General features: G+C 38.7%; 2 protein-coding genes across 5 annotated transcripts; both read left to right on the forward strand.

The window, feature by feature from the left end:
* The first annotated feature begins 100 nt into the window (after positions 1-100).
* On the forward strand, positions 101-27,880 carry LOC124406603 (WW domain-binding protein 4). Of its 3 annotated transcripts, none has more exons than XM_046882060.1 (7): positions 101-247; positions 23,352-23,559; positions 23,709-23,810; positions 23,872-24,003; positions 24,541-24,793; positions 25,276-25,600; positions 27,233-27,880. In XM_046882060.1, coding segments are annotated over exons 1-7 (1,236 nt in total). In that variant the 5' UTR covers positions 101-245; the 3' UTR covers positions 27,447-27,880. The 3 variants fall into 3 exon arrangements, with proteins under 3 accessions (XP_046738016.1, XP_046738017.1, XP_046738015.1); XM_046882061.1 differs by lacking the exon at positions 101-247 and adding an exon at positions 13,073-13,227; XM_046882059.1 differs by lacking the exon at positions 101-247 and adding an exon at positions 13,964-14,107.
* On the forward strand, positions 3,136-8,346 carry LOC124406604 (calmodulin-lysine N-methyltransferase). 2 transcript variants are annotated; one of them, XM_046882064.1, is made up of 2 exons: positions 3,136-4,479; positions 7,750-8,346. In XM_046882064.1, the coding sequence occupies exons 1-2, from the start codon at positions 3,811-3,813 to the stop codon at positions 8,116-8,118; spliced, it is 1,038 nt and encodes a 345-aa protein (XP_046738020.1). In that variant the 5' UTR covers positions 3,136-3,810; the 3' UTR covers positions 8,119-8,346. The 2 variants fall into 2 exon arrangements, with proteins under 2 accessions (XP_046738020.1, XP_046738018.1); XM_046882062.1 differs by having other exon boundaries at positions 3,190-4,488.
* Positions 27,881-27,908: the final 28 nt, after the last annotated feature.

Here is a 27,908-nt window from a genome sequence, read left to right on the forward strand (position 1 = left end):
AATAATTCAGGGGATTTTTATATGCCTTAGTTGGCTATGCTGTACAAAGACGATGGACTGGACTGTGAAGTTAGCGCCAGATTATGCGAAAGGGGTGTCTGCTGTGTTTAGTTCCTAAGTGAGGTTATGTTTCACAGTGACGAAGAAACGTAGATGAACAAAATAAATATAATTTTTATTATTAAAGACTGATAAAGTTACGAGCCGACGATTTCGAAACGGGATAAATATCGCCAACATTGACTATGTGAGTAATTTGTTTTATTTTACACGGAATCATTTGCTCCAAAAGTCGTACATACTTAGTTGCAATTTTGTATTGAATATGCATTGAGCATAGATCTATAAGACTTTTTACAACACACCGCTAATAATTCCTCCCAAAACAATATCGTTCGATCTTGAACATTGCGTGTGACTATCTTGTTGATGAGACGAATACATGAGTATAATGTGCCAGCTGGTAAATCCATACGTCAAAATCGTATTTTATTTGATTTTTCTTCTACGGTTTTTAAACACGAGTCTGGCTACTTTACACAAGCACTCAACTCAGGGTATCTTATACACAAAGCACTTATAGTTAGATAACAGTGTTTACAGAGCCTCGTGACGTGGGTGCCTTGTCAGGTAATTTACAGCCGGTATTACCGTTTCGAATATCGTTAAAAAATTTTGTTATTAATTCAATCCCTCCCCCATTACAGGAAAATTAATAGTAAGTTCCTCGTAAGCGTAAAAATCCCATTTTTTTACTCTTACAAAATTTAAGTTTTATCTTGATGGTACAAAAACACTTGAAAATTAAAAACGAAGAATTTAATCTGAGAACGATAATACTTAAACTGAAATTAACGAATAAACATAAATTTATTAAAAAAGGTAAAAATGACACAGCGTGCAAATATTGTACTTTGGGATATTTTTAATCCGAGGTACGACACTCAGCTGCGGTTGCATATATATAATACATAATATCGTACGATACAAAGGTATTATAAAGTGTGCGTATGTCCTCATGTGTGTCATCTGTATAGATAATTGTAACTTATTTGTGACACAATTTTCGTCTTCCCAAGGTTTTTCTCAGTTCTCTGTCATTCCACATACATTAGTTACTGTACATATATATTCTCTGCGTATATGTATAGGTATGTACTCGCGACGACGACGTTATTGTTGGCCAACGTTACCACTCGGCTTCTCGATTAGACGCAATGCGTCTGTTCAAGTTGCCAGAAACACCGCAGTACCGTAGTCAAGTCGTTTAGAGATACATGTACGTACCTACCTCGATACATGGATGGGTGCCCGTAATCCACTCCGTGACTTTACATTATACATACATATATATATATATATATATATATATATATATATACGTACAAGTTGTAACACACGGTCAGCCGACGAGTCGCACTACCGTCAATTCAATTCCCCTTCTTCGGCATTGTCATCCCCCATTTTACGTCGCACCCCGAGGAAAATAAAATAAATACAATCATATCTGCCGGGTAGTTGAGAGGAGCAAATATACCTTGTAGATACACGCCCTCGCCGCGTCTTTCCGCAGTGCGAGATTAAATCTGGACACTTGCGAAAAGAGCGGTCCACCCTCGTCAGAGATTTTTGTTCCTTTACGAGTAGGTGAAATCATCTTTCTGTTCCCGACTTTTGCCAGATTCTTTGCAGGACCTCATTTCAGTAGGGTTTTACTATGTTTGTACGCATTTTTTTTGTCTTCGATGATTAATTTTATTCATCGGTGAATTCGAACTAGTTCAACGTCTGACAAATTTTTGAAATATTTCCTTAAGTATATAAAATAAGGGAAAGGGTTTTGGGAATACTGCTTATTTTAAACTAATTGGCATTTTAGATAATCGGAAACGAGATTAGAACCTAGCAAGACAATTATCTTTTTTAGCATGATCAATGTATCAACTTAACCGAACAGCTTCGAATTCATTGAACTTATAAATTCTCTGCAATTATTCATGGGTATACAATGAAATTTTACTCGTGGAATTCGCCAAAATATTCTTCCTTCACTTTGGAATTATTTACAATTTATCTATCCGTTGTTCAACTAAGTAAACATTTTATTCGGTTGAATAAATTTCAATCTTCGTCGCCTTTAGATCTACCGTTAGGTATAATATCAATACCCAAGAAATCTTCTCAAGCGTTAAGTAATCGCAGCGTATTTTCAACTAAACAGTTCAGTTGGTTTAAAGCACTCACAAAATTAATTCAGCTCGTCGTAAATTTCTTCAACTGATCAATCAACGAGTTTAGACCCTTTATACGTAGAATATGTTACCTCGTGTGAATTCAGTGAAAGTGAAAAATTTGTAGCAAAAAAATATCTCTCGAAAAAAAGTCAACATTTGTTATGATTTCAAAAAAATCGAGGCGACCATTTTAGCGACAATATAATTTACAAACTGATCGTTGGAGAACGATGCAACGATTTGCAGCAGCAAAAATTTCGCACCAAACGGAGGTGTTGAAATATCAAGAGATTTGGAAAGCTCATTCGAAAGTCATAAAAGTTTATAAATACCGCACGTTGTTTTGTTCTCTATGTTTTTTCTTTTTTTCTTCTTTTTACTTAGACAAGAAAACGTCCTCTTTCTGTGACTCAACGATATAACGATTTTTGAATGCGACACAAACTTGCAAACTAGCTTTCCAAGTGTGACATAAAATTTGAACGCAGATTATGACCCGAAATTATTGCTTATACGTTTTCTGTAACTTTAGTCAAGTTTCTCACGTCCGAAGGAAATATAAAAGACAATATAAATCGAGTTGAACATATGTATACATACAACAAAGAGTTTCGAAGAATTTGAAGCTTTCATAAAACTAAAGTTTATATAATCAGTTAAAATATTTGAGAATATAAATTCAATCGAAACATCTCTTCTTTTTCTCAGTATAAAATTACTCAATGATAACCCCCTTCACCCTGTTAAGCAAGAGTTTTGCCCCCGCCTATTCTGCGAAACCTCTGCAGCCTCCGAAATCGCTGTAGACGTGCGCGAGTCCCTAATATTTTGCAGTTCACGGCGTGCGTCGCCGTCGCCGATTGAAGAGGGTAGGAGTAACGAGAAAAAACGATGATGAGGAGGAGGGAGAAGCGCCGGAGGCAAAAGCGCATGCGCGAATAGCGCGTGGCGCGGAGTTACGAGAGTTTTAGTTTTAGTCCGTTGGTCTCGTCCCTTCGCGCGCATCGCAAGCGCGGCAACCTCTTCCTCGATTAATTTCGAGGGCCCCGAGCGGTGCAGCCGCCCCCCAAAAAGCGCGCCTGAGTTGCTGCAACGGGGGCGAAGAATAACCCGCAAGGGGGCACCGATTGCAGATTTATTTTCCTTTTAATTTTATACACAATATGTAATTTCCGAAAACTGCTGCACGTGGAACTGAAGTGAATAAGTGTAATTTTACTCGAGTAATTAATTGTGAGAACTGAGAGAAGAAGGAAGTAGAAGGTAACCCTGCGCGAAACAGAAGAAATTTGCAGAACAAACGACGCGGGAACAAGACAACGACTGTTTTTTATCAGCAATATCCACGATCATTGATCGCGTCAAATAATTTTTACAACGTATAATTTTTAAACGCGATCACGTGTCACGTGCAACGGTTATCTTCGGTTGAGCCGAAGGATTAAAGGTGGGAAGACAGCAAATGTTTACCCCAAATATTACACATAAATAAGCGATCGTAAGGAGAATCTGAAGTGATTTACGGGTAAACTCACACACCGAGTGTACGAGAAAAAACGCTCTGCGGCCAACGAGGATGGAGGGCTTACATATCGAGTCGAGAAAATTGGAGGTGAACGCTAACCACGAGAAAATGGCGGGAAGTAAGAAAACGGAAATGATAACTCGGGCACAGCGGCGATGGCGTCTCTTAGCAAGGGCGTTGACGAGATCGCCGGAGCCGCAAGAAGATGCCGAGGAGTCAGAACCGGACCCGATTTCGGTGAGACGGTTCACCAACTTCGGCCTGGTGAACGCGGCGGCGTTGGAGAACGTGGTCGGGGATCAGGATTCGACTTGGTACTCGTACGCGGCGACGATAGACCGGAAGTGCTTCGCTGTCGACGTGAGGGAGGTGAACAGGAGCTTCACGGCGAACGAACTGATCGGCTTCAATAACACGGGTAACATTTGCGTATGGCCGTCGGAGGAGTGCTTGGCTCATTATCTGCTGAGCAACCGGGATATTTGCCGGGGAAAAACGGTCCTCGAACTTGGCGGAGGAATGAGCTGCCTTGCCGGAGTCTTCGTCGCAAAGTACTGTAAACCCGCATCCGTCACCCTGACCGACGGCAATGTCACCAGCGTTGATAATGCTAGGTGTATCGTCGCCAGGAACAAATTGGACACGTTTATAGAGTGTCGTGTCGTTCAGTGGGAAAGGGCAGCTAAGGATCTCAGGCAGGATGACGCCAACGCCAATCATGTTCGTCAGGTTCGTTTCGATCTTATCATGTTAAAGTTAGCAACGTTATCGCAACGATTTATGCTGAGGACAAACCGTTATTTCGCCACTTTGGAACTGTTTGAAATTCAGTAAACTATAATAAAACTAAATATACTCATCTTTTGCAATCAGTAAAAATTTGAAAAAAATAGTGATTTTTTTCCAATTTTTCGTTACGACAACGTTACTAACTTCAACCTCCTTTGATCTTGAGTATTTGGATTTCGTGAATTTCAACTTCGCATAGTAACGATGCGTTTTTAGGAAAGATCTGGACAAGTCGGAACTCCGGGATTATTTGAAATTAGATAAAACGTAATAAAGCGAAACATAGCGATATTTTGCAAACTCGGTTACTTTAAAGTCATTCGAAGTTTGCAAAGTAGTAAGTTTTGACTTGTTAATGCTTCGTTACGTTAACGTTAGTAAAGTCAACTCCGTAATTACGTGAAGCTGGAGCTGGCTGTGAGAATCACTGGTCAAACTTCTTTTGAATGGGACAATACAGTTCAGTTTTATAACCAGAATTCTGTCGAAATATATAGGCATAATTATAGACTTCAAGGTATTTGACGAAATTTAGACTGCCAGGTATCATTGCCTAATTATTTGAATCAAAATTAGCACTTTTGGCAGTTAATTCAGGGTGCTAGGCTTCAGCTTCGTCTCCAATCTATCTATTCTTGATCCTCTTTTCATTCCCGTAGGCTCTTTAACAATGATAATAATAATAACAGGAATAATAACAAAGATTGACACGTCACCAAACTCGGTATCAAATACTTTGAGATTTTTATCGCACTCGAGTTCCAGTCGAGTTAATTAGATTTCAGTCAGATTGCGAAGACCAATATTGTCATAAACCTGCAGAAATCTATAAATTCCCGCACGAATCTTTTCAGATTAAATAATCTTACAATTGAGACATCGCGTTGAGAAGCGTAAACCGCGACTTTCATTTTCTTCGAAGGTTGTTCAATCGTTCTACAGAAAGGCTTCGACACTTTATTATATAAACGCAGAATACAATATTCCTCGTAAATAATATCTGCAGTTACGGTACTTACAATGGAAAATCAAAAGCGAATACATTTCCTCTTTATCTGGCTGAAAAAAATTTACCTTCTTTGAAAAGTCATTCAAAACTGATCTCCAAAAAATAAAAATAAATAGTATAAACCGTGAGTCGAAAACTTGAGATCACTCAAGTGATCGCCGTAATGGTTTTCGTTTCCTTATTTTTCTTTTTACGCATTGACATTTGGCCGAAGCCCCTGAACTTGTGTCGTTTTTTTCTCTTGTTTTTTTCCAACCCTCAGCCCCTACGTTCCCTTTGATCTGCACTCCGCCGCGTATATCGCCTCTGCGTTACGCAAATAATTTTCGGGCTTCCATACCGTTCACAGTCAGTCAGGTTTCTATATCCAAATGCTTGTGCAACGGAAAAGATTGCAATACGCGTATATCACATACGCATGCGTAATACCTGCGTACACAATCAATTTCCCCGGGGGATTTCGTTTTTTTTTTTTTTTTTTTTCTTTTATTCTTTCTCTTTTTTTTCATATAAAATCGAGACTCTCTAATGGACTCGATGTTTGTCCTTCTGGCGAGACGATCAGTCGAGAGAGATGCTCTCGTGTTTGTACTCAAATTGCACGCTTATTTTTGCTGCATACAAGCCGTGCATATGGGTGATTCTTGTCCTCTTCCGTGTCTCTATCGCGGCTGAAAAACCTCTGTAGGTATCGGTTCGGACGCCTCGTGATCATCGGAAGATAAGTCGACCGTGAGAAATTACGTTTCACACATAATCGCTCAGGGTGACGCTATTTTAGACACAATTTTTGGGTGCTTTATTCGGCCGGATGGGCGCTTGTATATAATGTATAATAACAAGTATCCACACCTAGCAATATATACATATGTGTGTGTAGAAATGTATCTTCCCGTTTGAACCAGCCATAATGTATGCATAATTTATCATTTTTGCGGAAATTTGACAACTATTCTTGAACACGGCGATAAGGGGAATTTTTCAAATTACCCCCGATGCTGAGCTCGCCTGCATTTTGCCTTCACTTGCGGCAGACAAATTGCGCCGTAAAGTCGTTCCTGCAGGAACATGGCTCAGCACAATATGCACAATGTACTGCGGAACGCTGGTTTGGTACTAAAACTGGAAATTCGCTTCCGCTCGTTGAGCGTAACAAGCCAGAAACCATAAATGTAATAATACGTTGAAAGTTTGTAACGGTGTGCGAACCGCAGAAAAATTAGCCGAAAAATATTCGATTCGAAAGTAAAAAATATCAGAGTTTCATAACTTTGATAATTCTAATTTGCGTTATTGAATTCACACAGATTTATTTCTATTATTGTATGCATTAGTGAGGATCAGGTGACATTACTGGTGATTTTTCGAAACCATTTTTCCCTCTTTTTCTAACCTCGGATTCAAACAATTACCGCCCATTCATCCTTGTAAGGATGCTATAGTCCGTGTTTACCGACCGAGTAAAATTACACTCATTTTGTCTATTGCCCAAGCTCACGCTTGACTGATGCAAATGAGATGCAAATATTTGGAAAAAAAGTTTTCTTCCACGCAACGATGATGACCAAGAAGTGTATTCCTTTGTACAATTCGATTACGTGCACAAGTTCCAGAAACAGATTTTCTGGCTTTATTCCTACATGGACGAAGAAAAGGAATCAAATTCTTTTGTTCGGAATCGTATGTAAAATATAACTCCGGTATTTTCATAATTGAGTGATTCGTTGCAGGCTTCGATAAGAGTAAAAACAAGCGACTGCACTACACTCGGTCGGTAAAAAGGACTATAACTATAACATATCCTTAACCCTTTTAGTCACACATTTTTCAACTCAATATTTTGGCCTGAATTTTGTCACTCGAGGGTTTTTGGGGTCGCTGATCACAAAACTGAAGTCAAAATTTGATAATTTCTGAATCCAAGATGGCGGATCCAATATGGCGGATGTGAAGTCGAAAAAACTATAAAAATTCGATGATTCCAGCCGAAACTTTTTACTTCAATACATTAATAGTCATACGAAGTAATGAAGATCATTGGAAGTTGTAAATAAACTGTGATAAGGTTAGGTCATGGAAATTTTTGAGGTGGGACGCTGAGCTTTCGACTGTGACTGAAAGGGTCAAGACCACACGAACTAATTTTCCAAAGAGCCGAATTGAACAAATTTGCTTGCGATAATTTTCCGCAGACGTGGTCGACGGAATGGAACCAATCGGAATCCCGACGCACATCGCAGGCCGGACTCTACGACGTGATCCTCAGCGCGGACTGTCTGTTCTTCGACGAGGCTCGGCTCGACCTGGTCGAAACGATATTCGGGTGGCTGGCGGATGATGGAATTGCGCTGATAGTGGCGCCGAGGCGAGGTTCGACTTTCGAAAAGTTCACGGACGCCGCGATTCAGCGGGGCTTCACGACCAGGCAGCGGGAATTCTACGACCCTCGAGTTTGGTCGAGGCACCTGGAGCTCGTCGGGCACAGCCAGGAATACTGCCCAGACATCCATTACCCGCTACTGCTCGAGCTGACCAAGAAGCAAATCAAGGCTCCCGGATGACGGAAGATTTTTACCGATCAGCAATCTGATTTCGTTCCAGCAGCGTTTTGCTGTTTTATTAAATTTTGTCGAATTTGTTGCAATACAAGATTGGGAAACGGCCGATCAGGGCGCAAGTTTTTCTGTGTTCTTAAGTTCTGGTTCTGCGATTTTCGTTTTACCCCTTCTCGGAGAATCGAGGAGGTACAAATAATTGGGATTCATTGTTTCGGAAACAGAGAACCGGAAGTGGAAAATGGATGCGAAAATTGATACGTATTTTAATATTATGTATATTGTAGCAATGTTATTATAAAAGACACGAAATTATTTACATGTAATAGAAAAGCGACAAGAGAGAGAATTTACATTGTAAACATTATCATACACGCATAGATTTATCCAATATATCCGATATACGTAAAATGTGAATAGATTTTTCTTGCTGTTATTGTTTTCTGTTATCTTATTTATTCTATGTATAGGAATGAAAAAACGTGTCTAGTTATTTTGTTCACCCAAACGACCAATACAATGCTTGCAAAGTCACTCACTTACAATATAATAAACATTAACACCTTGTACCCACATTTTTTAACTGTCATTAACATTCACGTTATATTTGTTAATTATACAAATTTTTCCGTCTGTTCAAGTAAGAATTCTTCTATTGTTGTTTTCCGTTGAATAGAAATTAATTGGGAAAAAAATGAAAAAATGTCAATCGTACGAAGCACGAGGTGTTCAATTTTCACGCGATAAAAATCTGCTTGAAAGAAAGTTACGCTGGGAAAAAGGTTACAATTAGTTTACCTTCTTTTTCATCCGACGGAAAAATTTTTGTTTTCTTTGTTTTCTCTTATTTTTCGAACTCGATCTTGGAATACAAATTTCACTTTATACCCTCGTTTCTTTGAATCAATGTTGTTGCACCCTAATTCCGAGGCGGCGTGATACACGGTATTGAATAGTCATATATTTTTTTAGCTGTCTAGAATATAATATATTGTAATTACCTGACAGTACGTACACGTTGTACGTGTATGTATAAATAATAGAATGTATACGTTACCGTTGATACTCTGATGATGTTCGTGTATCTATAAAAGTCTTCTCAAAAAGGACCAAATATAATTTTAAGAATCCTAGTCAATACGCGTATCAGCGTCACATTATATATTATGTATGTATATTATATCTGTTACACACTGTGAGAATATTGTTAATTGTAAAAATAATCATGATGATGATGATAATAATAATACGATGATGATGACGATGATAATCGTACATATATGCAGTGGCTTCTATGGTAATTTTCAAATCCAATTCCACGTCGAGAACGATTTTCCTTTATTTCTCCTCACCTTGAATCCGGATCAGAGCAGCGCGGATAAACCGCACGAGTTACGCAATCGCGGAATGGAAAAAGAGAGATAAGATTGCGAAAGTGGAAAAGAGATCGCGGAAGAAGAAAATGGCCGTGGTGATTGCACGGTGTTCTAAACTTGAAGGAAAAACTCACAAAAAAAGAAAAAAAAAACAACAAGAAGAACGAAACGAAAAAATCGGATTGACATTCTGAATAAAAATTAAACTTTTTCCCACTGTTCGTTACCTATAAGCGAGTTTTTACCCCAAAGATCTGAATTATGCTCGTCTTGTTTCTAGTATAAAAACTCTGATTTTTTCCGACTTCTCATTCGGGCGCTTTTAACAATTCGTCTAGCTTTTCGCTAGCATAATAATAATAATCGTTACACTGACGGTATTATACATATATCGCGTGTCACTGCAGAGTCACACACGTTATAACAGATGTCAGTCGTTTCGGAATTATTGGCGACGTCTTAAGCAGTCGTCGAGCTCTTAACGAGGCGGCAGATTAGGAGAACACTTTTTTAAATGGGCGAGCAGGGCATCAGGGTGTTGTATGAAATTGACGAGGTCGATTTTCCTGCCTTCTTTTTTATTTCCCTCTAGATCATCGTCCGTTTCTTCATATACGTACCATTAATTTTTCCTCCTCTATCTATCGGACACACGTACTATGTAACGTATACGCGTATAAATATGTGTGAATTACTGATCTACTAGACTAGACGCAAAATAAACCTCGAGCAGAAAATTTTACGGTGTTTAATCATCGCAGCTAGACGATAATATTCTTTAAATTTATATTATCGTTGCTGCCAGAGCTTTTGTGACTGCAGCGACTGATTTTTACGGCTGCAGACGCTCAGACTTCGGCTTATATACATTCCTGTAATCCATATACATTATTATACATATACACCGTGGGCTGTAAAAACAGTTGAGAAATTTACACGACTCGAATTTTCAAACTGCAATAAACGTACATCTGTACTGATTATAATTACTCGTTTACACAGAGCGTCCATCTAGCAATATGATTTTCTTTCTCTCCCTCTATCGTGCAATTCCTCAAAAGGTAAATATGGGTTTTTGCCACAAACTGGTTCCGCTAAATATCTCAGGACGACGCTTATCACGGTCGATAATCAATCATCTAAAATTAGCCTCATATCCAGCCTTCCAAAACGCTTTTCCTCCGTTTCACTGATTTTCCTTTTGTTTCCTCGCACGTGGATTGTAGAAAATATCGGTTGTCTTCCAAAAAATCAGATCAGTAAAGCATATAATGAAATTTTACAATCACAATTTTTGCAACGGAATTCGAATTTCCGAAGCCATCGTCGCATCGATTCTCTTCATTACAAATTCCACTCGATGTGTTAGAGGAGCAAAAATTTGAACTAAACTCGATGCTGCCTCTCCCGAAATCCAAAAAAGCGTCCATGTCCTCAGGACCAACCGATAAAGCAGAAATCATATCCAATTATCACCTAATTTTTCCGTCTTTGACTGCAATAAAACCGTCGTACATGTTTGGCCTTCGCGTGGATGACAAAAGTTTCGTATAACTAATTAAAACTGGCTAGCACCCCTCGCATTACCAGATTGATAGTATAGTCAATCCATTAATCGCGCGCTCGCGTTTATTCCCGCCACTCGGTGCGCGGACATCCGACCTTCTGGATCTGCGAGTTGTATCAATTGGCAGAAGACACGAAAGGTCGCACCGTTTATACATCGGTTTTAATTAGTCCTAGGCGACGTCACGACGCCCGATCTGATTCACCGACACGCAGGTACGATCCATCGCCAGCTATATAATGGATCTGCGAAAAGGCAGAAGACCAAGACTAAGGCTAGGCTAACCCAGCTTCCGAAAACACATCGCGTAGGTACGAAATTAGATCTTTCAGATAGTCGGAGTTTCTGTTTGGCACAGTTTGCCGGCTCGTTTAATTCCCCCCTCCTTCTTCTCCTCATATCTACCTTTCGCAAAATCATCGTGACAGTAATAAAATCACTGTGTTCGAAAAAAAAGAAAAACACAAATGTTATTGTATAAACACGTGGAAGAGGTGATTCGAAACTGAAAAAAATGATAAAGACAGAAAGAAAGACACGGTAAATAATAAAATTTACATCATTAGAGGATCGGGACCGATTTCTTCACTCATTTTCACTTCTCCTCGAAGTTCACTCGGGCTTTGAAAATCGACTGAAAATTACAAATTTTACCAAACATTATATGTCACCTGTAAGTGCAATTTCTACACATTTCATAAGAATTATTAATTGCAATTTTTGTATCTGCACAGTAGATTGTATACGTATGTAAAAACGAACTGTAAAATTATGGATAAAAAATATTGAAAAAAATCAACAAAAAAAAAACAAGGACATTTTAACGCAGATTGAAACGCTCTACTATAGTGAAAAAATATATTCCTTAGTTTTTCGATGAGAACAATGAAAATTGTAAACAAATTTATTCACTCGGAGAAAAAACAAAACAAAACTGAATGAAGTAACTCCGAATTAGCTTGCATGGAGCTAAATATTGCCTATAGTTTTATCTCGAATGACTTGGTGGGGGAGGGGGAGATTTGGCAGCTACTTCGTTTCTTTCGTTTGCATGCGGCGTCTATTGTAGTTTGAAAGATATTTTTGACAGCGGCATCTGTTTCAACGTTAACTTACTACACCGTCACTATATACAGATATAATATCTTCCTTTTTCACAAGCACAAATGTCTCTACATACTCATAATGTTCTATATAAACACGCGAAAAAGAATTATCGTCTCGTGCAGTGTTTGTGTCTGTCGCTTAATTTTCAGGTTTAAGCAACGCAGCTCTCTGAAAACTAATGTTCCTAATTTCTCGCTGCTTCTCCTCCCTCAACAACTCAAATCTGTGCGCCAGATACCTCGAGTTTCTATAGGTCTACACAACGAGCGAGAAAATTGGTTAGGTATAAAGAGAGAGAAAGAGGAAATAAAAAAAGAAATATAGAAAATTTTAAAAAGAAAAAAGACGAGAAAAAAACATGTCGCGAGATTTATTATTCCTCGTGGATAAATAAAAACTTCGTGAATTATCGAGTCCTCGTGCGGTTCTCTTTTCCTAGTTTATTATTATTGTTATTCCTATTACTATTGTCGTTGCTGTTATTATTTTCATTATTTTTCACTCGGTTTTTTTTTCTCATCCTCGGATAAAAGTAGGATTAAAAAAAAATTCCAACACAAGTGAAAATAGAATAGTTAAAAAAGTAAATGACATCGTCTCGAATTCTCCAACGTCACGAATCTATCTATTCATTTATTTTGGTTCATCTTTTATTTTGCGGTTCTTTGTATCAAAATGAAAGTTACTACCGCGTGAAAAAATTTAATAATCATTACACACATTACAGAGATAATTGAACCCTGCAGGTGTGCAGATGGATGAAAAACGTCTAATACGTTGTTGGTCCCCCCCCCCCTTTTTTTACCTCTCATATTTATTTATAAATAGTTCAAAGCCCTTGAAGTTTATTGGCTCGTGTTACCGAAAGAACAAAGAGCATTTTAAACGAAGATTTCTCTTTTATTTTCAGCAACGTGGAAAGTTAAATAATCCAGCCACAGCAACAGCATGGCTCTGTGCTTGACGCACTAATTTAAAACGCACCTCCGTTGTATAAATCTGCGAACAAAACCCCGGCTAGCCACTGATTTACAATGCAGCGTTTAGCGGTATAAAATATAAGAGGTAATAACCTACTTCATACAGGAATGCATTGTTTTTGCGAACTTATAAACGCTTGTAAACGTTATGGCGTGCCTCAATTGTTATTCAAAATAATTTCAACGAACGTGACTTACACACCGTACTATTTAACGAGAGGGAAAGTTATTACATAAACAAAACCCTCTCGATCTATTTGCCACGTATTTCTTTTTCGAAATGTAGGTATAATGTATTCTGTACGTGCCCGTTTATTCTGCCTTTTTCCGTCAATTTTCAATAAATGAAAAAAATGTTCAATTAACTTATTTCAAAAAACAAAAGAAAGGCCAAAGAATATCAATCGAATTTGCGAATTCAATTTAACGTCAATATTTGTCTTTGTGTCTTTTCTATTCTTCGTGTATTGTATATAAGAATTAGGAAAGAGAAAAGAAGGAAATAAAATTAAAAAAAGAAAAAAAAAACAGACGATCTTGAAGATCAAAATCTAAACTATCATAGCAGTTTTGTATATGTAAACGCTGTATAATGTTGAAACTGCGCACGGTGGTATAATTTTTTTAACTAATCGCATTCAATGTATATTATCGTGTTAAAAGTAATATAAATAAGTTCAATCAACGGTTCGTACTTTGATCAAATCGATGTTTGAAAGCGACGATATGTAAAAGTGCGTGTGATATCAAAAGTAAAACGAGACCAACGAACCGAAAAAAAAATAAATAAATAAATGTATTTGACATGAGAAAGAAACCGGAAAAAAAAGAATAGAAAGAAAAAACAAATGGCCGACCATGCAGCGTCTAGTCGAGGCCCGGGGTGCGTAAAATTTGGCGGGAATCCAACCGTTACGAAGGTTCAACACGTAGCTTCGTCAGTCACCGCGGATGAACAGCCGCAGGTAAGACAAGTAGGATAGGTTATAGGTATATAATGCGGATACACGTATAGGTACTATACTATATACCTACTATGATATTAGTGTATAACGAGAGCGTGAAAAAATTTTTAGTTGGCACGTGACATCGATCGCGCGAGAAGATCTTCGGCTGACTAATATAACACGATATAATAAGAATGATAAATAAAATGAGAGTAGAAAGATGATGAATAAATGAATAAATAAATTTATCTATACAAGCTAGAAGAGTTTCTAAGTAATAAAATTGAATCTTGTAACCCTGACGGGGGGATGAAATAATAAATATTTTATATCGTAAAAGTTGAACGAGAAAATTTTTAATCTATATTTATACGTGTAACGCGGAAACGAGTATCAACAATTGGAATTAAACAGAATTGCGGAAACGGCGATAAAGGAGTTGCGTAATACCGTTGGTATATAATGCTGTAAATTGATTTGGCAGTATTTTGTTGATGCTACAGGAAATCGACCCTGTGTAGCAACAATACGTTTTGTCAAGTTGTGGTCCGCGGCTTGCATGGCTTTGGGCCATTTTATATATAAACTAAAATTAAATTCATATGCTCCACTTGATATATAAGCGCGCGGGTAGGTCGAAGCTGTGTAGTTGTATATTACACTTGTGAAATATTGTCATGGTTGAGTTTCATGTTGGGCTTTTTCTATTTGATAAATCACCTGGAAGCCTTATAGGTTTTTTTTCAAATATTAATTCTATTCATTGCCTCTCGATTTAGGTAAATTATTTTCACGTTCCACGTCTAATCCTCGAATGATCAACTGCACTGTCATGTCGTCACGTGTCATAAACCTCTTCGTTCTTATTACGCACGTCATCATTCGGGAATCATAGTTAGCAATCCTCCTGGTGGAAATATCCAAAAACCTCGACCCGGAATACAGCTGCGAAAGAGAAACGAGACACAAGAAACCACTCTCAATTAATACGATCATTAATACAAATCAGGAAACGCCTCGTCATCGAACGAGGAATCTTGGAAGTATTCGAAGGTGGTGGACTGCCGAGCGAACCTCTCGTTAAAAGCGGTGACAAATTTATTGCATGCCGAATTAACGGGAAGAAAATAAATGCTCTAACTGAACTCGCTCCACGGACCAAATGACGTGGACTAAGCAGCAAATTATTATTATTATCATCATTATTATTTTTATTATTTTAGTTAGAACTAAGAAAACTCGAGAAACGAGAGAGAAAAAATATCAAACAAACTAAAAATGTTAGGGAATAAAAATACTGGAAGCACTGAGGAGGTGAATACCACACGCAATTCTTTAAACCTCGATGACCATGGCACGAGTAGACATAGTTATCAAGGTACCCAGAATCCTTCATCATTTTGCAGCAACGACTGCTTGTCCACGCGTCCATACGTCCTTCGTCGTTGATATTTGTCAGGGGCGAAAAATGCTGTTTCAAACTATTACGATACTCGAGCAGAAGCCTGAATATCTGGTTCAGATAACAGGTTACAATTATTACAAAAGACACAGGATAATGTAAATACTCGTTTATCTATTTATCATTTTCAAATTGAATCCCCTTTACTAGTTAAAACTTTCAGATGTTCTCCGATTATTTTCGAACGAATAATATCCGCCTCTTCAAAAGCATTGACGCGAGTTTGCATTAGAAGATAGTGATGGAATGATTGACTCACAAGTAGTATTGCAACCTCTTCACTCACTCGGAACACAGATTACCAAGCATTCGGTATTTAGATTTGAAGCTCTGTGTATACCTATGTAACAACGTATGGTCATCGGATTTATATATTTAGAGACTCAGGCGGAAGTCTACAGAGTTACACACCTGAGGAAAAATGGTAACAGCGTTCGATAACAATGATACCAAGCTTGCACTACCTGCACTTCGCCAAACGTTACGCTAAAAGCAAAAAGTAACTTCAGACAGTCAAATCGTTCGATTCTGAGTCACGACTTTGGGCCTGAAACTGATGATGAAGTTCAAGAATCAAGTTCCGGCACTTCTGCAGTGTCGTGACTTGGGCGTTCAGGACGTTGTTGGAAGAGTTCGTAACCATGGTTTCAGACAACCATTGACTTTGCTCCGAGTGACGTTAAGTCATGCGAAGTCACCCCGAGTCACAAGCCATTTGAAGTACATTCGTTTGAAGTGCTTTGAAATAGTAGTATATAAATTAATTCCAAGTCTTTTGAAGTCAGGTGTATACATGTAGGTATATACACACACTATATACCAATGGTTTATCGGATGAGGATTAACCACTCTTGAGAAAATTAGCCTGCAAAAATATTGTTCGGTATTTCATTCTAGCTGTTTCACTTGAGTCGACTTTGAGGAATACTAATGATCCTACAGTGTATCAACAAAATAGATTCTTTCAAAGGCCTGATCGTACAATCGGAGTTTGAAAGAAACAGAAGAACTTCACATATTTTTTCTCTGCTTCTAAACAACGAGACAAATAACGGGCCACAAAACATTTGAGAGGAAAATCGTATCGTCATTTGCTTTCTTCGAATGGTATTGCAACCAAGTCTGCAGCAGAGAATGAGTCTAGACTAACTCTGAAGTGAATAAATAATTACCTGGCAAGTTCTCGAGTGGCTTTAAGACCCAGATGGACACGAGATTGAGGAACTGTCGGAAAGAGAAAGACGGGTTAGCTTCACCCACGCGATTTTCAACGTCGGGTTATAGAGAAGTTAGCAGTTTCTGTCGAGTGTCGGTAGTTTCGCTCGTGGGTATAATCAGCCGATGATATATCGCAGCCTTTGTGGAACACGCATGTAGAAGTCGAGCTGCCTATAGGTAGCCAAAGAAGTATAGCCTAGTATATACACGGTAGAACGATGAGGTTGGAGAAGTGGAGGAGGAAGCGAGATGGACAGCTAAAGGCTAAAATCGTTCTAGATCTCGTTTCGTTCGCCAGGTGGAGGAGAAGAGATGTCGGCGAGTCGGAAACCCGCGTTTATGTAGCACCCTAATTATCTAAATTGAATGCGAAGTTATCTAGCGCCACGTAAATGTCTCTAAATTGAACGTAAAAGCCAAAGTTGTGCTCCCCGAAATAGATTATATATACCTACCAACACAACGGGCCTTCATCCTGATACGCTCACTCGACTATAGCAAAAAGACACTTTCTCATCATACTTACTTGCAATCGTTATAATCTCGCCAAAAACCACACTTCAATTAGAGTCTGTACTCAAAAGTGGTCAACGGATGCTGGGTAAACACAACAGTATAAGAAATTGATGAAATGAAATTTGGTAAAAGTATGACTGGCCAAAAAGCCCGAAGAATAGGATCTGCAAGTACCTATGAATGATTCAGAATTATCTGGACTGTAATGACGCTCCTTTAGGAAACTTGAACGACATTTTTATCACGCGATGAAGAAAAGCGCGTTAAGAGATTGGAAAAATAAACCACGAGTAAACATTTGTCTTCTTTTCTCTTCGACTTCGCCTTGGATTTATTTGTACTGGATGCTAATGGGCTTCGTTATTCCGTCGCTGAGCTCGGCTGTCGTAAGTCTACAGTGATATGGGGAATCCTTCTGTATGTTGACCAATCCCACTGATCGTTACATCAGCTGGTAAGTAAATAAACGGCTCTTAGGATGTCATCGGGGGATCGTACTTATCCCCTTTTATCTGACCTTAAACTTGTGTACGAACAAACACTTTGCGCACTCATGCATACCTACATACCTTCAAGCCGCTGCATGCATGCATGCACGATTGTAGCTGCCCTTATACAAATTGCGCAACTCAACCTACTTAGAAGCCCCACTTATTATACAACTGACACGTGTATCTCACAACAACGGCGTGTCTTTAATAAGACTAATCAGGAAGGTACCTCAGCTTGATTTCTCCGATTTGATATCTTCTGCAATATGTTATAGTAGACTAAAAACTAAGCAAAAGAAATCAAATCTGAGAGATGAGACTGGGATACCTTCTTGTAAGAAGATGATTTTTTCTCAGTCAAGTTCCCCAACTTCGTTTGGACACTACATAACATCAATTTGTCCCAAGCCTCGAAACGGTGTCCGAAAAACCAAGAGAATTCCTTCATTCCTTCAGGATTGGCCTCAAGGAAGGCTGCCAGTGTTATAGGTGCAACATTTATGTACGTCAAGCTGCAAGTGACACGCGACTAATAGCTTTGCTGGCTCAAATCGTGCCGCACAAATTGTCCCCATGGATGTGATTTAGCCGGTAGCATAGGATGTAATAATAGAACGAACGAACGAACGAACGAACGAATTAATATAGCCACTGCGCATTTCGTGGCCCATTTTAATAATCAGTCTATTGTGATGGAATGCGGCACATTGTGCTCATGGGCTGATGCTGATGCTGGCGAACTCGGGCGTGTAAAATCCGGTAAGACATTGAAGCCGGGACCAGCACCATATCGCTAAAGGCATCTCACTCTGCACATAGGGGACGACATTATTGATGCAGATATTTATAGAATGTGTAGGGTTATGACGGTTACGCGGACGTAGGGCTGACGGATCGCTGGTGCAGATCGTGGGACCAATCCGTGCACTCCCACATGTCGCTCGATACCACCTGAATGCTCTTCGAAAGAGATCCGAAAAGTGCTTCCAACGTTTAACGACGAGGTGAGTCCTGCGAAACAGACATATTAGCTGACCAAAGTCCTCGTCAAGTTTAGCAGAGCATTGAAAATCGGTAAGGAGGAAATTGGAATAATGGCAAATGGTCTTTCAACTCAATGGTTCAAACTGAAAGCCATATTCAATTGGCAGAAGCAGACCACATGACAATGGTGTTTATTTACCAGCAGAGTGATATCTGTTTAGACGTGATGCATACGTGAAACTTGAATTGGAATAGGTATCATGAATCGTTTATATTTGCCAATATCGAGTTTTGAAATATTCGTTCGTACACCGCTTTCAATCAGTCCGTCAGTAATGGAAAATTCTCTCCCAACGAAGATTTCAACAAATTCTTGAGCCGCATACCAATTTTTCTTTCACTCTATCACATTGTTTATCAAATTATTTTCCACGAGAATTTTTATATCCGGTGTTTGTGAATGCCCGCTTTCATAGGGATTAACAACGCGATGTACCCGAAGTTGGTATCGCACTGAACTGTGGTGTAAACATTTTTGCGATCACCAATCATGCCTGAGTTTCTGTATACCAAAACCGAATATACACACAGCTGTGTATACAGAGTCGGCTGGCTAGATGGACACGAAGGGGTGGAAGAGAGAGAGCGAGAGAAAGAGAGAGAAAAAGAGTACACGTACGCCGGTGTTATACTGGGACACGTCGACGGTTTGAGAATACTTATACAGAACACAGAGAAGAGAGGTCATGTTTAATTGGCAACTAGGCGAGAATGCACTTATATTATTTAGTACTTCAGTCTGCTATGGAACAACGGTTGGGAATGAAATGTAGATCAAGTACGCTTTGATGAAGATATCATTCGCAGTTCGTTTGGAAGGGTGAAAATTAAAGGGACCACAGGCTCGAGATTATTCACTCATCAATGTCACTTCCGTTTTCTCTTTTGAGACTTTATCGTTGTCATCGGGGAGTTTTTCCTTATCAAAGATGTCGCGCGATGAAAATGGCGGTATAATAATAGCTTTGACTCTGCATTACCATAATTACAATCTTGAAAACCTTCGAAGCTGATGCTGTTTCTCACTAAATATGGATGATGAGGCTTGTTAAAGACTCGATTTACATCCTCAGTTTATACAAAGAACGGAACGATAATTTTCTACTCTCAACGAGAAAATCGTATATCTAATCGAGTTGTTGATCGAAATATTACTTTATGAAAATAATTGAATGCCTCTCACCACCAGGGATAACAACCATTAATAATATGAATAATATTACCTCGATGAGTTGATGCGATAAGTTGATTTATTAACAATATCACATTCTTTTGAAATCTCTCTCTGAGTGAGAGAATTTCTCCAGTGTGTGTAATACGAAAAATTCGAACTTGCAAATGTTACAATTTACTAAATCCTCGCGTCTACGATTGTCTATGTAAACCGAGAATCTTGACCTTAATAATGATGCAAACAAGATTTCTAAGAGTCAAACCTAACGGACTTGCGAATTCTCAATCCGATACCGCAGCCGTAATCCGATTTAATTTCAACCTCAAACGGATATATTCACAAAGCATGTGCGTGACTTGATGCAAGAATTGAGAAGTCTTCGGAACGGTGTCTATACATGCATGATATCATGTACCTATAATAACGTATAGCTGTGTTCCAACGGGGGCACTTTCGTGGGAAATTCGATATCATGACTTCTTATCGACAAATATATATATTCCTTACTCAAATATCCGAGGATAAAATATTTGAACAATTTTAAATCGTCCTTATTTACTCTTTGATTGCTACAATGAAGAAAAATAGCAGTTAAGAATATTCAATGATTAATCAATCGGAAAGCAATCAATTGACCAACAGCTAAAAAACAGAGGAACAAAAAAAATTGATCTAGTTTATTACCAGGAAACAGATTATCTTTTCTTAAACAACATAAACAACGTCTATTTTTCTTCTCATGATCAGTATGGCGTCTTGTGATATTTGAATTTGTCCTACAGATTAATTTTTATCCTATACTAATTAAGATGTCGTTTTCATTCGCTTTCACCGTCATTGGCCAAATAAGATCGCTGGCGAATTTTCAAACGGTTTCTCCTCTTTTACCACAGACAAGATTAGAATAAAGTATAGAATCGAGTAATACGAACCAGACTAGGACGGATAAAGGCACAACGCGATAGCTGCGTATATATAATGCAGGATATTGTGTGGAATATAGACAGTGCGGAAAGCTGAGCTCTGAACCTTGACGTGTATCTCACGCTATGCAATACATACAACCGGATATTGACTGGCCGGAATTCCATTGGGACACAAAACTCGGGGGGGGGGGGGGGGGGGGATAACGAATTTTGTTTACGAGTTCAAGTCTTCGTTGGTTTTACGCAGGTTGTCTTGTAACTTTGAAAATTTGGTGAAATTGGGATAAATTTATTGCCTTATATAGATTTGCGTCATCTTTCATAGCGAATTAATGAGCTTGACTCTCGATTTTTAAGTTTTTTCATGTCCGTCAAGTTGAGGAAAAAGTGCAGAAAACTTAGTAGGCGTGTACATTGTATCGTATTATACATGTTTAAACCTATACAACTGGCGGTATGTTGGTAGCCATACACTAAAAACTTAAAGTGCGATAATAAATTTTATAGATTATATAAGATAAGAAAATTTGTAAAACATGAGTATATAATATATATGACACGATAAATGTAAGACCACTTTGCAGTCATCTTGGGTATTTTATGCATTTTGACATATTCATTATTGTCGACGATGCATGCAGGAGTCGATAATCAATATGGGTTTCAAATTATCAATGAATTCTCGAGAAACGCGTTAATTTTTTTTTTTTTTTTTTTTTTCTTCTGTTCCCTCGCTTGAGTTTGCAATCTACTATATGTATAAAGTTTCGTAAAAATGAGCTTACGATAGGATTATACGTGGAGAATGCTTAGAACGTGTATAAATAACACTCTTCGCGATATTCGATTTTGAAAAATGGGCGTCACCCAGACTGCGCCTTTATTCCTCGCATCGGTTAATTACTCCCGAATGTAACGTGTATGCTGTAACGCGTCGTATTACACTAATTACCGAAGTAGATACATCGCTGATTAATATGACATGGACAGCGCTGGGTTTTGGTCCGAAATTGAAGCCCCGTACCCATAATGCGTCAGTCATTTCTTTGCAGAATATTGCCCATAAAAAAAAATGCTAATGTATTATTGCCTGTGCAATTTCAAGTGAGCAATTTTCATTACAACTCCAAGCGATTACCAAAGACTAGAGAACGATACGCGAATCGAGCCTTAATGGCACTTTGCGAACGCTGCAAAGCTCAGAGAAACGAGATTTAATTGCCAACCAGGTGAGAATGCTCGATGCACTACTTCGCACGTTCATTGTTATTGTTTAGCTTTAGACTTGATTGTACACGTAGGTGTAAGGTGCAGATTTCGCAAGGACAATAGACAAGAGTGGATTGGAAACCAACTGTATTTCGTTTGAAAATGCACTTCGTTGCACGATTTGCATATGCACGGTAGGTTTTGCACCCTCCAGTACCGTAAAATTGTTATAATTCTTTATAATTTTCACATATTAAAAAATAAAAATATTTACCTACATCTGATCAACTGAATTTTCTATTTCCAAAAAAAAAAAAAAAACGTGATTAGCTTAACAAATACAGGAATATAAATTCACGTTATGGCTGACCCCTCATAAAACCGCATTTCGGTGGGACACAATAACGTGAGATCAAATGCCTGTGCCATAGATGAAAATGTGTGTTACGAGTCCAGAGGCATATTGTGCAGCTGTAATGTCGGCAATAAATTGTTCTCACATTTGCTGAAGAGTCGAGGAGAGCGACAGCCGTTATCGCGTTTTATAGAAACCCATCTTGGCCAAAGCGAGGGACGGAATATTGTTGGATTTTATTGTAACCTGATGCAATTGTCGTATATAAATCTCGACTGCTGGCATGTTCTCTCCTCAAAGCTGAGATCCAGCTTTTTCGTTTTTCGATTCTCTTATTTGTATCCAACTAATCCAGCTGACATGAAAATGAAAGAACAGATGATATCCGCCGAGTGTTTTTCGGATGGACACGCGTTGCTTTTTCCTTTCCTACCCTTTTCCCATTTTCCACTCGTAGATTCGCCAAAGTAATTATAAGTGTAGGCTCGCCGAGGGTTCGGTCAATATTGACCAAGTTTGGTATATAACGGAAGTTCGTGCTCTCCACGTTCTAGCACCCAATCGAACAATTCCAAGTTTCGTTAACTTTGATTTTCAGATTGTCGCCTGGTCGGTTTCTCATCCTCATTCCATATTCGTTTAAACTCTCTCCCTCGCTTTCCCAATATTTTGAGTAAACAAGAGAAACACGTATCCACAGCTTCATAATATTTATTCACCTGATTCACCATCTTTGAAATTATGTTGTATAAATACCATTCACATATTTACTCTCGATAACATGTATATGAATAAATTGTGTAGATCATGACTAATTTTACAAGTGTAAAACTGTTACCGAATCTCATAATGCGTCGTGATCATCAGGGCCGACTACTGGAAGTCTCAAGGTCGGAAATTCTGCGATTTTTGCAAATGCTGGATCGCCGACAACAAGCCGAGCATCGAGTTCCACGAGAGCGGCAAAAAGCACAAGGAAAATGTCAGCAAACGACTTCGGGAGATTCACAAAAACAGTGCGAAACAGGCCAAGCAGCACCGGAAATTCGAGGATGACATTAAGAAAATGGAGACCGTGAGTAGCGAAACATTTATTCCACTCTTCGCTTCTTCCGCTCTGCATGATTGTCGGTTCTAAAAACGAACAAAGCATGTCCAAAAAAAATTTGCGGCTACACGATTCGCACGAGGATGAGAAATAAAACCCATTTTCGTTCGTTTCAGGCAGCAATGGCGGCATATCTCAAAGACGTTGAAAACAACACGACTGACCTAACAGCGGAGAGGATAATTCGTGAAAAATTAGCAAACGCAGGAAAAAGCGACGTGAGTAGTAAATCAAAGATCGAAATCAAAAACGGGGTAAAAACGAGTCGGTTTTTTTCAGACCGCACCAACAAATGTTCCGAAAGCACCACAGCTGGCACCTCCAGAGGCCAATCCAAGGTACAACAACAGACAATTTCACCCTACAGTCAGAGACACGCAAACACGTGGAAATAAAGGGAATCGAGGAGAGGTGAGTAAATATTTGAACATATATAGATCATGAAATTGGCGAAAGGAACATGCTTTGACTTCCTCCGACTAATCGTAAGCTGTATAATCCATTTCCTCTCCTCTTCTTTACATGAAGTTTCGAATGTTCATATCACATTAAGCGTCATTCAAGTATTACGTAACGCCCTCAGGGGGGGGGGGAGGGTATCGTCAAATGTTACGTAACAGCTTTTTTGCATTTTTAACTCATCGCCTAACATAAAGTCGTTCAATTTTATGAAGTGATAACTGATGATGCCTTGAATCGTGCGCGCGATATGCTAATCTCAATTTCTTGGAAGTATGCAGCACCTCGTCATAACCTTAGCAATTAGTCGCGTAACGTAACATTTTGGGGAAGGGGGGGTTGAAAAAAGTCAAAAATAGCGTTACGTAATACTTGAATGATGCCTTATACTGCAGGATTCGAATCATTTTTTTCAAACTTTTTTGCCAATCCATTTATATTTATCTCGCATTTTTACGATATTTGAATCAGTCCCCCTGATAATCGCAGCGCCAATTCGACATCGATCCATGCGATCCTTCTTCGTCCTCTCAACCCAGATCATCCAGCCACAAGGCGGGATTACCTGGAGCAAGCGGAGACTCGAAAGCCCAGGGCAAGGCCAAGATCAAAGGCAAGAGGGGCAAGAAGGGGTCGGAAGACGATGCAACCAAAGTTAGGAGTCAAGTTTTTGCACAGAAACTCTGGTACGAGGCTGTAAGCCCCGAAGGATATACCTACTACTGGCACATCCAGACAAACGGTTCGTGATTATGTTATTTTTAATTAAAAAAAATTATGGTATTTTTAAAAAATTTAAAAAACTATTGACGGAATTCTTTTCAATCCATAGTTCAGAATAATTTCCGAAGAAATTCAGATCACGTCTTATCTCACTGACTTGAAATAGTCTTTTCACAGCGAAATTTAATTATTTCGATTAATTCGATGACACGTCTCGAAAACCTCATAAAAACGAAAAATGAAATATCACGAATTATCAAAAATAAGCTTTGAAATCAAATAATGTTGCCTAATGTCAACCTAACCTCAAGTGACCTCGCTACATAACATAGTACAAAGCGTCTCCGCCAGAGGCGCTTATCGGCGTGACGTCATCCACCTCAAGCGAATCGCAAGCGATAGCAAGAAAGATAACCAAAAAAAAGAATTTTTTTTTTTCGAATATCTCGATTCAAATTTCTCGCACTATTTTTTATTCAATGTATTGTTAAATTTCAACAGAATCTGTGTGGGAGCCACCAGCGGAAGGTTTCGCGACGATCGCCGAGCAGGAGGAGGAAGCCAAGGAGTTGGCTCTGCAGGAGGAATTGTTGGCCCAAATAGCCAAGGACGAGGAGAAGAAGAAGGAGGAAACCGCCGAGGAGCGGCGAGCCAACACCGAGAGAGAAAAATACAAAGAGATTCGGAAGCAGCGGGAAGAACAAGAACACGCCGTCGAGGCTGATGACGATGAGGATCTGCAATCACCCAGCGTTCCCTATAGGAGAGATTACAGCGTGCCTGAACGGCCACAGCCTTATGGAACGTGGAAGACCGTGCAAGTTATGTAAGAAGAACAGGATATAATTGAGTCTTGGCGTGAAAAAAAAAAAAATTATCCAATTTTTTATGTGTATGAAAAAGCAGAGAAAAGCGTAACATAATTAGGTCGTATTTTTTCTGTTTTTATCAGAATGTAGATAATTTCGAATGTTACAAGCAGTTTAATTTTACTGATCTTATAAGCCGGTGTGTGCGTGACGTCGAGTTGTTGTAAAGAAAAAAAACCTTGATAAAAAAAACGAGATTATTTTTAATTTCTCTACTGTTTCATACATATATTAAATTTTTTCACATACAAAGACCTAATTATTCATTTTAGTATTCAGCTGAGAATGGAATAAGAAGTATCCAAAATGTATCCGTTTTACATCATTAATCAGCATCAATTACGTTCAGTCATATTGATTTAAATCTCCGTAATTGAAAATGCCGAGTATGCCGGTTTTCAAAGTGTAGAAATTTGATGAACCCCCGTAAATCTCGCCAAATTGCATTCATGTATTCCTGAGGGTAATCTATTGGGCACTGGGGAGCTTGATACAGGGGCGTGTATAATATTGTAGTGAAAACTGCAACGAATGCAGAAAATTCGGAGAAACTCGTCAGCACGTAATGAATTTCATCCGCAAAGATATGAAGCTGCATTACGTGTCCCAAGGCAGTTTGATTTTTCGTATTTCCAGTCGAACCTCGTCCGACGTAAAGTTGGGCGGTTGGTTACCTACGAGAATGGGCTTTTAAATAACAGATTCTGTAATAAGCTACGGATGACAAAGGTCGCATACAAATGTCCCCGTATTTGAAAGCTGACGCAGGTTCATTTGGTGAAATGTTTTATATTTACCTACGCAGAGATAAGCATAAAGTTGATTCGATTCGATTCCTTCATGCGATGACATCACATTTTATACATACATTGTATACATGGATGCCTATATCTTATACCCACCGGCGACAAACACGTTCTGCCAATTCAGCGAGATAAACTGGGTTACGTTGAATGGAGAATAGTTTCGTTTTAACGAACTTCAGTTTTTTTTTTTTTTTTTTCAAACACTCTCTGTTGAATCGATTTCGTTAACATATGGAAGCTTTTTAATTGAATGAAACGAGACGTCCAGTCTCTATCGATATTGGAAAATTTTTTGATCCGCGCTTTCTTTGTCGCATCAAATATATTGAATAGCTGATGTATGTAATATATATTGTGGATTTAGATGCAAATTAACTTGTCGGACAAAAGAACGCGTTATTACCGCTTCGGATGTAAATGACATGAAGCAGTTTATATTTTATTGATTTGAGCATATTACACAATGCTGCTCTCGCGGAGTCCTCTTTATAGGACATTTATGTACCATCATAACTCGACCATTAGTATTACGTACAATTTTATAACGGTATCAAAATCGCGATTCAACGGTGTAGCGAAACAAAAGAGGATCGGATCTTACGCAACGGACGGAGAATTTCCGTTCCCGTTATTTTAACGGCATTCGAATACCGATTAATGTTCAATATATCTGATTACGATTACGACGACCGGATGTCGTAACAGAGAGGTCCATCTGCTTTTCGTTCCCGAAATTCAATTGGGAAATCGAACCGGTAAATTACTTTATTGTTATGATTTCAGCGAGAAGAAGCCTATCGATTTGCAGTTACCCAAACATGAATTCGTCGCAGTTTCGGTTCCCACGTTGGAGCGAGAAGCGCCCCAGCGAATTTTCAAAGAGAAAACAATATCCAGGATTGATGCCGGCGATAGTGATGAAGAAATCGTGCCCCCAACCTTCAAGAAACGCAAGTTTGGTAACAAAAACGTTCGGAAAAGGCTAGACGACGATTAAACAACCCAAATTTGATCCGTTTTTTTTTTTTATAAAGAAGTAACTACACGCACTTAGGAATTTCTCGAGATTTTTCTGCAGCTGTGCACTCGTTGTCCTGACGTAATCAATTCCCCTTCACTAATTGACAACTAGTATTGATTCAATTTGCGGAGAGTATTTTCTATTCTTTCCTGAAAGAATGGGCAACCTCGTAAAGTCGAGTTAGCGAAGAAAACTTTTGTACAGAACACTCTGTAAGAAGTTTTAATAATTCGATTGTTTTTACTTTTATTTCGTGATCTGTTTACTAGTGACGTTTCTCTTCCACGGAGTCCTTGCTGTTTTTCAGTACTTTTTATAAATGAATCAACAGTACGTTGAATAGTATGATATTTCGATGTGCGGCCATTTTAAGAAGTTAAGACTGAAAATTATAGACAAATGACTGAAAGTGTTTACTTCCGTTTTTCCATAAAAAAT

Source organism: Diprion similis, chromosome 6 (assembly GCF_021155765.1).
Source record: "Diprion similis isolate iyDipSimi1 chromosome 6, iyDipSimi1.1, whole genome shotgun sequence".
Classification (NCBI taxonomy): Eukaryota; Metazoa; Arthropoda; class Insecta; order Hymenoptera; family Diprionidae; genus Diprion; species Diprion similis.